Here is a 13,330-nt window from a genome sequence, read left to right on the forward strand (position 1 = left end):
AAATTTATGATATACATTTTAGTACTTTGAAAGTTGATATTGGCTGCATGCGCGCACATCAAATCCACAAATTATGATTTATGAATTCATGATAGCATAGATACAACATAAAATAGATAATGGCAATGTTAATGAAATTGAATCATTATATTTAATTATTATTGCTAACGAAAACTCACAAAAACAATAATGCGAACCTACTATATTCTTATGTACAATCTAGAACAATTCCGCTCCTTGGCCAGATTTTACATTATGTTTTGAAAATGCGATCATCTTAATCATACCTCCTGCTCTTATGATCTTGGCTTCGCTTTTTTACATGCCTGTGCTAGTTCGGAGACCAGAATGTCAGCCAAAGTTTGGTAAAAAAGTTCCATCAACACTATACAAATTTAAATTGGTAATGATAACAGCATCGTGGATGTCATTAAAATTGCTAAATTTAGAGCATGATCCATGCGTCTACTGTTAACTCGGATCCAATCTCTATCCTCTTTTGACTTGTTATTCTATTGACTATAGTATTTTACTAATAGTACTAATATCGATAATATGGTAGGGATCTTAAATCATTTTTAACGCTAATCCTGACAATTTCTCATTCTGTGAGTGATCGTAGCAGACATTGAATTAAAACGAGTCATTCATTGTTCAACATGATCAATTCATTAATAAGTTTGGCAATTTGATGTTCACGTCTTAATTTAACATGATTTGATAGCAATAACCATGTTTAAACTAGTACGAGTATTCTTACGGTTACTAACCACTTCTGTATGTGAAAGAAAGTGGTAATACGTATTTGTTTATCAATGTACATCAAATTCGGTTGAGTTGTCATGAGTTTGGTAGATGATAATAGTAATTGTAATTTGTTTTGATATTTAAAAGACTTTCTCCGTTATTGCCATACTTCCACCTTTTATTGATTTGGTGTATACGATAGCCGATATTCAATCAAGTCAAACTCCTGGGGTTCATGTGTTGACTTCATCAGTAACATGGATAGCAATGGTAAATTAAAAATTTTTTATGATAACGTTTACGATTTACAAGATTAATCTCTATGCTATAATTAGATCATACAAGGAAATAAAAAGTTGATGTGTTATTGTTTTGTCTTGGAATTTGGTACCTTTTCTCTTCCCGGTCGTTGTTTCGCCGACGCATAGTCAATTAATCATTTCGATTTTGATATAAATGTAACAGATTCTATCGGTTGCTACTTTGCGGACGGAGTGGAGCAGAGGTGTTATATCTTCAGGCTTGTTATTCCTTTACTGGTTTACGATGGCTATTGCTTACACTATCAAGATTAGAACACTGTTATCGTACTACATTCTTCTAGTAAGCAATTACACGTAGCTGTTAATTGAAAAAAATATCAATATCAATCGACCTGAATATGTAATCGAATTTGTTTTGTATTTGTTTATTGGAAATTTGTTCGATAATTGTAATGAATAATTGAAGATTTAATGTAATGAGTTTTATGCTTCATGGGGTAACTTGCGTATTTTAATCATAACTAGGATCAGATGCCAGAAGGATTACTGAGATTTGTCACATTTTGTATGGTATTTCTTATCAGCGTATGCATGTTTGTGCAAACAATATGGGCTGATCGATCTTGTGCAGCAGAACGTCGGGATTCTGAAAGGGTATACTATGATTAACTTACTGTTTATAGTACTTAATTAAAGAAGGATGGCGTAAATTTTGCAGGATGTCATACCAAATGTTTATGCTGATAAATCTGTCTTTATAATCCTAAAAATGTAGTCACCTAATCCAGAATCGGAAGCTTCCTTTATTTCTCAGATCTTATTTTGGTGGATGAATGGGTAAATAGCACTATTATTGAAATAGCGACATACTTATCCTCGCCAATGTACCATACTTACATTAAAGATTAGAATGATTGCGTGTTTCCAATAAAGAAAACGCTTTATAATAAATTTTATTTTATTTATAATTATGTAGTATAATGATGAAAGGATTCAAAAACCCATTAACTGAAAAGGACTTGTGGGACTTGAATGATCATGATAAGAGTGATGTTATAGGTATGAAATTTTCCCGTGAATGGCAAAAAGAGATGCAAAAATCGAAGTATGAAATAGCTTGAATTGCTGTAATTACATTGAAGTAGAATGATTTGCTCATTTCAGTAATTTAATTTTCAGAAAAATCACATCGGAAGATGGCGTCATTGTACGTAAAGGTAAAGGGCCATCCCTTGTAATGGCCTTAACACGAGCTTACGGAGGTACTTTCCTGCTGGCTGGCCTTATGAAATTAGTTCAAGATATGTTGGTATTTGTCAACCCGCAACTTTTGAGGTATGCTATTATGATCTATAAAGCTATTATTGAATGAGCATAAAGTATATCTAGTTTATGCTTGAAATAAACATCGATTATTTATTTATTTCAGTTTAACTAGTTTGATGAGACAGCTTGTTTTATTCCTCACACCAACATTGAATCTTTTTAAGTTATTTAATAATTCAACTCTTAAAATTTGCTGTTTTACAGACAGTTGATAGCTTTTACTGCTGATAAGAGCATACCAACTTGGACTGGATTTGCATATACATTCTTATTATTTGGAACAGCATTTGTGCAATCATGTGTCCTTCATCAGTACTTTCACGGTTGTCTAGTCACAGGAATGAGAATTCGGTCAGGTGTCATTTGGGCTGTGTATCGTAAGGTAGAGTACTCTGCTTGCCATATTATACGGTAATGATTTCCCATTGCTTTGGAAACTAATAATGATTAATATGAATTAGGCTCTGGTTTTATCAAATTCTGCGAGAAAGAAGTCAACCGTTGGAGAGATAGTAAATCTAATGTCTGTTGATGCTCAACGTTTTATGGATCTGATGACATTTTTGCACATTATATGGTCAGCTCCATTTCAAATTGCAGTATCTATGTATTTCTTATGGGATATCTTAGGACCTTCAGTAATGGCCGGTTTAGCTGTTTTGATTTTGATGATCCCAATTAATGCATATGTTTCAACGAAAGCAAGAGTTTTTCAAGTAATCATTTTGATACCATTTCAGTATAATTTTTATCGAATGGAAAGGGCATTTTCCTGTATTGAAATAATTGAACCATTCTTTTATAAGAGAATTACTGCATAAACAAGTTGTAGAACAAATTTTATATTTATAGTTATCTTCTTATGAATATTATAGGTCAAACAAATGAAATTGACCGACGAAAGGATTAAAACTATGAATGAAATCTTGAATGGTGTGAAGGTGCTAAAAAAATGGAACATAAAGTCAATATACTTTGTTGGAATCGGCATTAATTTCATAATGTCTGTCGTCATCTTAAGTGGAGTAAAAATTTACGTACTCATAAATATTTTACGATTGAAACCTTTAGGTATTAAAATTGTATGCGTGGGAAAAATCGTTTATAGCTAAGGTACTCTCTATCCGTTCAAACGAACTGAAACAGTTATTGTACAGTTCTTTGCTGAATGCAGTTGGCATGTTTGCTTGGGGCAATGCACCTTTTTTGGTACGTTTAAGATATGCAGGAGTTATTAAGGATATCTAGTTTACATAATTTATTATTGCTGCACATATTCACGTTCTATGATGAAATTATCGCTAAAAAATATTCGTTATTCAACTTTGTATTTTATATGTTTTCGTGTTATCGCCTAGGTTGCTTTGGCTACCTTTTCTACTTATGTATTAACTGGTAACGAACTAAATGCCGAAAAGGCTTTTGTTGGATTATCCCTCTTTAATATTTTAAGATTTCCAATTGGTATGCTACCCGCTGTTATATCTAGCATAATTCAGGTACATATGAAATGGTTTTATTTCTAACTAGTTCATAGTCGTTCCTATAGCATTCCTTTTCAAATCATTCTATTTCAAATGTGCAGGCTAGTGTTTCCGTAAAGCGTTTATCTAACTTTTTGGAGAATGAAGAATTAGACCCTAATAGTGTAGAACGTGTTATGCCTCCTAAATATGGTATGAGCGCTACAGAAATTTATTTCATGAATCATTTTTGTATTTATCTTGTGATGCATGTGCAAGATGTAAGATCTCTTCATGCGTGATGAAGAGTAATGTTATTATGTATAATTGGATTTGTAAAGTACAATATATAATTTGCATTTGTTACTATTGGAAGAGGGTAATTCGGTTATAATTGAAGACGGCACTTTTAACTGGGAACGAGAAGATAAAAAGTCGACATTATCTAAGTAAGCTGTTGAAAGAGATTAATTGAATACCTAGATTTAATTTTGATCTGAAATATTTTGTAAATAACTGGATCTTTAATGTCATGCAATCACAAAGGTGTACTTTAAATTTCATAATTTGTAAATGGTATGCCTTAGGATAAATATCAAAGTTAAAACTGGTTCTCTTGTTGCGATCGTTGGCCATGTTGGTAGTGGAAAATCATCTTTACTTTCGGCACTTCTCGGAGAAATGGAAAAAATGAATGGCAGCGTCTACGTTAAGGTTAATACTTCATATCTTGTTTAATTTTTTATTAGTTTTACATTTACTTTCATGTAGCCATGCCAATAATTCAATTTATAGGGTTCTGTAGCTTATGTTCCTCAGCAAGCTTGGATGAAGAATGCTAGCTTAGAAGAAAACATTCTTTTTGGTAATGATCAATTTAGAGGAAGGTATAGCCAATGCGTAGATGCATGTGCACTAAAACCAGATCTAGAAATGCTCCCGGGTGGTGATCAGACTGAAATAGGCGAAAAGGTAGTTAAATCTTTTTACTAATAACACCTCTAGTGTTTCTCTGCTATCACGTTTTTCTTTATTTTCTAAAGAATTATTTTGATAAATGTTATTGCGATTTAAATATATGCTTCGATATTAGGGAATTAACTTGAGCGGCGGTCAAAAGCAGCGAGTCAGCTTAGCACGAGCTGTTTATTCTAATAGTGATGTGTATATGCTTGATGATCCTTTGAGTGCTGTTGACGCACATGTTGGTAAACACATATTTGAAAACGTTATAGGACATACTGGAATGTTACGTCATAAGGTGAATATTAAGTTACGGCGTTCTTTGCTTCGTACGAGTAGATTGTTTTATCAGCCACAACTTTTAATTATTTCTTGTAATACCTACAGACTAGATTATTCGTAACACATGCTGTTGGATTTTTGCCGTACGTTGATCACATTATTGTCTTGGAAGATGGTGAAATAGTCGAAGTAATAATGCATGATAAAATAATTTTTTATAACTTCTCAGTAAATAGTTAATACATGTTAGCAATAAGGTTCTTATTTAATTTATTGCTACATTATTCAAGTCTGGGAGTTATAACGAATTGCTATCAAGTAAAGGAGCTTTTGCTGATTTTCTCACGACATACGCCCATACTGAAACAAATCGTCCCGGTAAGATGACAATATATGCTAGATTGTCGTTCTGTGGACTTACAATCAGAGAAATGGATAGGTCTTAAAATTATGATTGTCAGCGCTATAAATTGTTATACTACTTTCTTCTCGATTGATACAGATGATGAAATAGCCTCAACAAGTCACTTGGAGCTACCAGACGGTAGCCATGATCGTTGGCATCGTGGTGATGAAGACCAAGAGATGTCTAGACGATCTAGTAAAGGGAGTCGAACTGGGTCGTTATCTGTTGGCGATAACGATTCTATGAATAAATTGTCTTTTTCTGAATCAAGTCGTGGTCGTGTAAGTACAGTACAAGAGGATAAGGAATCTATTGCGAAGCAAATTAAAGAATTAATGGAAAAGAAGAAGATTATTGAGATGGAAAAAGCAGCAGTCGGCAATGTTAGCAAGTTGATTGTTACAGTTTCTTGTATGATATTGACTATGAGTCAATTACTTCTTAGAAATTTGTTTCAAATGAATACATATTTATATAATCTAATTTTTAACGCAAATTACCATTAGGTCAAATTTTCGGTGTTTACTAGTTATTTACGATCTTGGGGATGGATACCTGCAACCTTGGTCATTCTGTTTTATTTCGCTTCTGAAGGTCTAAGTGTTGGTGCTAATGTTTGGCTAGCGCAATGGAGCGTAATTGTAAACTCTACTGCAGAAACAAGAGATTTATATCTTGGTGTCTATGGAGCTTTTGGTGGCTGTAGAGCATTTGTAACTCTTCTTACTAGCGTCATTGGTGCAGTTGCTGCTTTAAATGGTTCACGATCACTACATCGTCGTATGTTGGAACGTGTTCTACATGCTCCAATGTCATTTTTTGATACTACACCGCTGGGACGAGTTGTAAATCGTTTCTCTAAAGATATGAACATTATCGATGAAATAATTCCAAGGATATTTAACTTTTTTCTGATCATGATGACTACAGTTCTTAGCACTTTAGTTGTAATCTCTGTATCAACTCCTATATTTATGGCTGTTATTGTTCCTTTGATGATTTTGTACATCTTTACTCAGGTAAATAGATATATTTACTTATTTTACTGTCCATAAAGCCTTATCACGATTAGAATTGATTGTAGAATTTTAAGAATTACTACTTAAGATTTTCATGCTTGTAATATTGTGTAGAGATTTTATATTGCTACATCGCGCCAGTTGAAACGTTTGGAATCCGTTAGTCGGTCTCCAATATTTTCTCATTTTGGTGAAACTGTGCAAGGTGCTACAACAATACGTGGCTATCGAGTTCAAGACAGATTTTTCATGGATTGTGATAAGAGAGTTGACGTTAATCAAATGGCCTATTATCCTTATATTTCCTCAAACAGGTAAGACATGCTCGGTTTTGCTAACTTTTAAGTTATGTAGCACGTGTATACAAGTTAATGTGATTGTTGCTGGCTATCTTTTATTCTGTTAACAATGATGTCAAGATGGCTGGCGATTCGATTAGAATTTGTTGGTAATTGTATAGTTATGTTTGCTGCTGTTTTTGCGGTTGTTGGCCGAGGCAGTAACATTCCTGCTGGTATTGTTGGATTATCAATTACATACGCTCTTCAGGTAGGTTGGTATTGTTTGTCCTTAAGGAGATTATGAGGACGAGTAATTTTAGTTCATTTCGTGTGACTTATGTTATTAAGTCTGTACGTTTACAAAATTAAGAGCAACCTTAATGCTAACTCTTATAAAGATCACTCAAACATTAAATATGATGGTGCGCATGACCGGAGAATTAGAAGCAAATATTGTAGCTGTTGAACGAGTACAAGAGTATTCAAATATAGATTTGGAAGTGAGTATAGAATTTGCTAGTGTCATAGTCTATCCTACTCCAACTACCTACTTGATTAACAAAATGTCAATGTTATATTGTTTGGTATGATTGTAATATGATTCAATTATTGCTGTAACGGTAACAACTTTATTTGTAGGCTCCGTGGGAAATTGAGGATAGCAAACCGGATGATCAATGGCCGAAAACTGGTGAAGTTAGATTTATGGATTATAAAACTCGTTATCGTGCCAATTTAGATCTTGTTTTAAAAGGAATTGATTGCGTAATTTCTGGTGGCGAAAAGGTCAGTAAACATAATTGTAATTGTATATCAAGTTGAATCTAATTGCAAAGTTTGGGAGACCACGTAATACTTCGAAGCAGTTATTAAAGTTGTTGTAGCGTATGTACATTGCTTGCGCTATTGAAAGCAGCATTTAATTAGTTATGCTTTTGGCCGTATATGGGCTGTTGAATTTTTGGAACGATATACTCGTAGATCGGTATTGTTGGGCGTACTGGTGCAGGTAAATCATCTTTAACCTTGGGATTGTTTCGTATCATTGAATCTGCTGGTGGTTCAATCGTTATTGATGGAGTAGACATTTCTAAAGTGGGCTTGCATAATTTAAGGTCACGGATTTCTATTATCCCTCAGGTACCATATTTATCATACAATGTTTAATCTATTAAATGACGATACTATCATCAATATAAAGTGTCAGCATTACATTAAGAGCTATAATAAGTAGTGCTGATAGCATTATTCTACAGAAATATTTCGCAACGTTATTGCTTCCGAATTGTAAAGATAGCCTAAGAAAATTATTAGTGGAATATTAGAACACCTGTTAATAATTCTGTATGACTTAGTTAATGATTTACATTCTTTAGGATCCTGTACTTTTTTCTGGCAGTATTCGTATGAATCTTGATCCTTTTGAAGACCATAATGATGAAGAAATTTGGTCTGCGCTTGAACATGCCCATTTAAAAACCTTTATAAGCTCATTGGAAGATCAGTTGCAGTTTCAAGTTAGTGAAGGTGGTGATAATTTGAGGTAGGTGGTTGTACAAGTGTCTCCGCAGAGGTGATCACTAGCGCTGTGCAAGTAGTAACTTAAGGCAATTATATAATTTAGGAATAGTAATTATATTTGATATTTTGATCAAAATTACCATGGTAATGTGTTGTGTTATGGATTGCCTTAGTACTGTATGTGGTAATAATTTACTAAAGTGGTAGTAAACACAATTTGCTAAGTTACTCATGATTAAGTGATTATGAAAATAATTTGGTATACCCCTATTTTATAGTGTTGGACAGCGACAGCTGATATGTTTAGCACGTGCTCTTCTTCGTAAGTCGAAGATATTAGTTCTAGATGAAGCAACTGCAGCTGTCGATCTGGAAACTGATGATTTAATTCAAGAGACAATTCGAAGAGAATTTGCAAGTTATACAATTTTGACGATAGCTCACCGTTTAAATACTATTATGGATAGTACAAGGTTGGTATTTAATAGTACGATGATATTCTTGCAGAGCAACTGTTTTAGAAATTATTGCTTTAAGTCATGATAAGTAGCAAAGATCATGTTCTGCTTTGCGAATTTATTTTGGAGATAACTTAATTGCCATTGTCATTGTAGGATAATGGTATTGAGTGATGGACGTATCGCTGAATTTGATCCTCCATCGGTATTGTTAGAAAGGAAAGAAAGCATATTTTATGGCATGGCAAAAGATGCTAAATTAATTTAGATATTAGGTTAATACAATAGCTTCTCATAAAGTTTATTGATTATGTATTGGCGGTACAGCAGTTGATAAACTTTTTACTTAAAGTAACTAGTATTAGCAAGTTGTTGTAGCTACGGTCGTATTGAAGGCTCTTGCGTATTGTTTGAATGTCTGTTTGTTTGTTTGTTCCGGTTGCTTTCAGCCGGTAAATTTGATAAGTGATGGATAAATATCACAGCATACCGGCTTATGCCTAGCAACTGAAAAGGAATTTAAGCAAGTGTACCGTTGTATGCTATTTCACCACATATGCGATGATGCAAAATTCAAGGTTGCATATTGTATATTGCATCATAATATATTTGTTTATAATGATATTTTCAGTGATGATCTTTGGGTATATTGTGCTGTACAACTTACGAAATGTTATGATAAAAGCGCCTACCCACGTTAGGGTCTCTTGTGTGATAGCAGAGTTGTATTTCTACGCGTATTTACGATGGATATTTATTCTACTTTGTTTGCAGTAAACGCTAGTGTATACAGTATGTAAACTGAAGGTACTGGACAGTGTACAACGCTATGGCGGCGGCATACTGTACATTACTGTAAGTTAGACCTAACGCAAGTACAGGACAGTGCAGCGTACTGTATAAATCAAAATACTATGTAAACAATCATTGATTCATGTACAGAGACAGTAATCCTAATCTGTACTGTATCAACTTTTAGTAATCACGATCAGTAATCCAAATTTTGAATTCGAAGAATTAGATAAGCCAATGATAGGATGACCCTGCATATTAAATGAGAGTTTGTGTGAACTAGAGTGGACGTATTGAGTAGCATTGGGCGGCAATAGCTAGGAATACATCCGTTAGCTCATCTCATCCAGATTTACGGGTTCAATAATACTGGTAGCATTCAGTTTAGCCCACTCAAGATTGGAGTTTTATTGATTTGTTCGTGCTATATACTGTAAGTATAGCTGCACATGCCAACGAAATTCCTGTCTAGCAGATTCAAGTTATTCACTTGAATTTTTTCTACTTTAAGTTTAAAAGCATGTCGTGATTTTTAGCATACAGAGTCTGCAGGCATTGCGCTAATTTTAATTTGATCAACCCGATCTCGTTTATCCATGTGTATTGCATTATCGCGCAATTCTGCATCTCATGACAACAGGACAAATGAATCCTTAATAAGGTACTGTCCTATACGTTGACACGATGAACATTTCTTATTTTATTGTACAGAAAGTGTTTTAACAGACCACAGCGAAGACTTTGCACGAGTCCAGCTTGCTTTTTGAATCAAGTTGTTATTGTCCCTATCGACATCAAGGTGAGCTTGTCAACTGCAGGAAAGAATATAGAATTCTCCATCAAATCAATCCTTGCTATGCTAGCAGTGCAAAAACTACCAATTTACCATCGCTTGTATGCACGACTGGTTAGATGGGGTGCAAACAGAATAGAAGCTACTATTCAATGATTCTAGCATATTACTTGCAGAGGAAAAGCATTGTTTTGTTGCTTTTGATGAGCACAGTAGCATGTTGCAATAATTGTTTGTTTTGTTGTTGATGTTGACCTTGTTATTGTCTTTGATGACTAAAACTAATTCTAAACCATGAGTCGGCAAAAAGTTAATACCTGAGTCCACACACGTGATCGGAATCATAATCAACATGATCGTGGATTGTACTGTACACTGTACACTGTACCGTGCTGGATGGGGCGGTTGATCTGGCTTGACGCCTGCGCCCTGCAGTCGCCAAGTCTAGTTTACGCTTTCGATGACGTAACAATTGTCCTGTTGTCAGGTCCAGCTACAGGTCACTCGCATAGTCAAGCGTCATCTTCGCTGTACTGACTACAGTGCATTGTACTGGCCAATAACGCTTCAACCTCACCGTGACGCTTCATCTTTGCTGCACTTCAGCTGCTCGCTGGCTGCTTCAACTTCGTTGTCACCGGTCTGACATTTTTCCGCCATTGCAGAGAAAGAAAAAGCACTGGAAAATTCTTGTTTTGTAGGTAAAAATTATGCTAGCAAAGAAGCCATAAATCAATTTTTTCTGTGTATGTTACAGTCGAAAAGAGAGCTAATTCGTCATGAGAGAGAGAGAGAGAGAAATGACCTTGGAAGCGAGTTGAATTGAAATTGATAGTGGCACTTGTACTGAATCGTGTTCACGCATTGCAAAGTAGAAAAAGTTTACAGTCGTAGGAGCGCTACCACTTGCCATCTTCACAGTATTTGTTCCTTTCTCATTTCCATGGCCAATGGCTCATCGTTCTACTCAGATTGAAAGGACACTAAAATGAATATCAGCCATCTCTTAGTCACTGAGGAAGAAATAGGCTTTGTAACTGTGATTTTACTGCACGGGTCTTCTTTTGTTCCGTGATCCCTATGGAAAGTCCAATGAACGATTGGATACAGTTTAGGTATAGGCTTTCTCGATGACGCCATTGAATCATTTTCAGGCGCGTTCTATTTCTAGGCCTTGTCGTTATGGTACTAATGTAGTTTTCAGGCCAATCATGGCCAAAACAACTTAGGATATCAATACACACTCTCCTATCAGGGGAGTGGAAGTGTTATTGACGCCCTGCTAATTTAAACATGCTGCAATAGGATACACAACATGATAGCGAGTGCGAATTCAAATTAGATGGACACTTCGTCGACAGTAAGATTGATAGACACCCCTCAGAAAATGGTAATGATAATTCAATCGTACAATTTTTCAAGTAGTCATGGCCGAATTGCCTGCAATCGTGGTTTTACTCCAGTATCCCAGTGCAAAGAAAGGGAAATACTGCAATGATTTAATGTTTGCCATCATCATCCATGCATGTGTAAAAAATCCTTCAAAGCGATATTTTGCCACTATTGTATCAGTAGTGGATAGTTCATAGACTACACAAAAAACGGGAAACACTACCATGGTTCCACATCTGTATACACATAGGTCGTAGAAGCTGCTATCATCATCGATGCATGTGCTAATGCCTTTCTAAGCGATGATCTATCTATTTTACCACCATTGCATCGGTAGTGGACACTTAATACAGTACACTGATCAATACGGTAGCAAAAAAAAAGTTGATTAATGCAATGGTACGGTTTCAAACAGTCGCGGTCGAGTCATTTCAAAGAAAGGGAAACACTGCAATGATTCCTCTATTGGTCTTCATTAATTATCATGGATGAATGTGCTAATGTTCTTCTTGACGTTAATATCTGATCACTGTTGCATCAGTTATTAAATCATAGCGATCGAGAAACGAATTCATTAATGATCTTGTGCGTTATTCTTTTTCTAGCAGCTGTCAATATAAAGTAAGGGAATCAGTTCATTTAGATCCACCTTGAGTGTCACGATGGAGGGAACATTTGGTGTTCGTGGTCTTTGCGAGCCGCTATCCGTATTTTGGGTAAGTACTTGATGAAAGAAAGTGTTTTTCAAACCTATTAGAGCATTCAATTGCCACTCCTTGGCTATCTAGTGCTCGGTTAATTTTTGATTTTAATGCGATATTTTATTTCCGTATCATGGCCGGCTCAATCGAGTTCAACGAAGTGCTTTAATTAAGTATTGACTTGTTATAAGTGATATCGCGAAATTATTGTAAATCGAATCCCACACACGCATCCAGATATACGGTAAACTAACTCTAAATTCGATATTATCCTTGCATTCACAGCAACGTTTTTAAATGGAAGTTAACCACTTGCCTTGATCACGCTTGTTATTTTTTATGCAATTAATGAATACGTGTAGACTGATCTTATCCATTTCAATCAATTCTTCCTATAGTACAGTAGTTCACTTAGAGGAAAGTTCCATAGCTGTTAATGAGTGGCGCGTCGTCTGACGGTCTGAATAATGTTTGAAGATCGGTGCCATTGTACTCGCAGAATTAGACAGGAAATATTTAAATTCTTTATTACCTATCATTAAATGTTACTGTATAGCAATGACAATCAGTGAGGATATTGGTAGCGAAAATTGGTGTCTCCTCCTGAGACTACAGTTGTATCTACAGTCCCGTATCCGTATGGAAGCTCGCATGCAAGTGCGAATTTACCATTTTAATAATCAAGTTGAAGTAACTAAAGCATATTTGCATATCAGCTACGGTGCGATCCATCCCTTGATTACCAACTTCCATTAGAAATCCATACCTTAATTTTGCTTGAATCCCCGTCATTTTAATCCTAACCCTAACCATAGACTACTAGTAGTCCACCAAATAATTTTAAAGTAGTACTCGCTACTACTGTATACGCCTATCTCAATGTATCAGATTAACCAATGCAAAATGGATCAACGCATGTGGTA

At 35.1% G+C, this 13,330-nt stretch overlaps 1 protein-coding gene across 1 annotated transcript; it reads left to right on the plus strand.

Moving 5' to 3' along the window:
* Positions 1–1,293: 1,293 nt before the first annotated feature.
* Positions 1,294–8,997, plus strand: TRIADDRAFT_60846 (uncharacterized protein; the record flags this gene model as incomplete). The annotated part of the gene is made up of 27 exons (XM_002116782.1): positions 1,294–1,350; positions 1,536–1,664; positions 1,786–1,847; positions 1,987–2,115; positions 2,190–2,345; positions 2,541–2,718; positions 2,798–3,052; positions 3,212–3,277; positions 3,408–3,545; positions 3,695–3,835; positions 3,922–4,012; positions 4,176–4,248; positions 4,387–4,513; positions 4,595–4,771; positions 4,893–5,060; positions 5,150–5,233; positions 5,335–5,422; positions 5,547–5,731; positions 5,957–6,469; positions 6,584–6,783; positions 6,889–7,018; positions 7,149–7,250; positions 7,390–7,536; positions 7,732–7,890; positions 8,127–8,293; positions 8,550–8,744; positions 8,886–8,997. The coding sequence occupies 27 exons, from the start codon at positions 1,294–1,296 to the stop codon at positions 8,995–8,997; spliced, it is 4,029 nt and encodes a 1,342-aa protein (XP_002116818.1).
* Positions 8,998–13,330: the final 4,333 nt, after the last annotated feature.

Source organism: Trichoplax adhaerens, genomic scaffold (genome assembly GCF_000150275.1).
Source record: "Trichoplax adhaerens TRIADscaffold_18 genomic scaffold, whole genome shotgun sequence".
Lineage (NCBI taxonomy): Eukaryota > Metazoa > Placozoa > Uniplacotomia > Trichoplacea > Trichoplacidae > Trichoplax > Trichoplax adhaerens.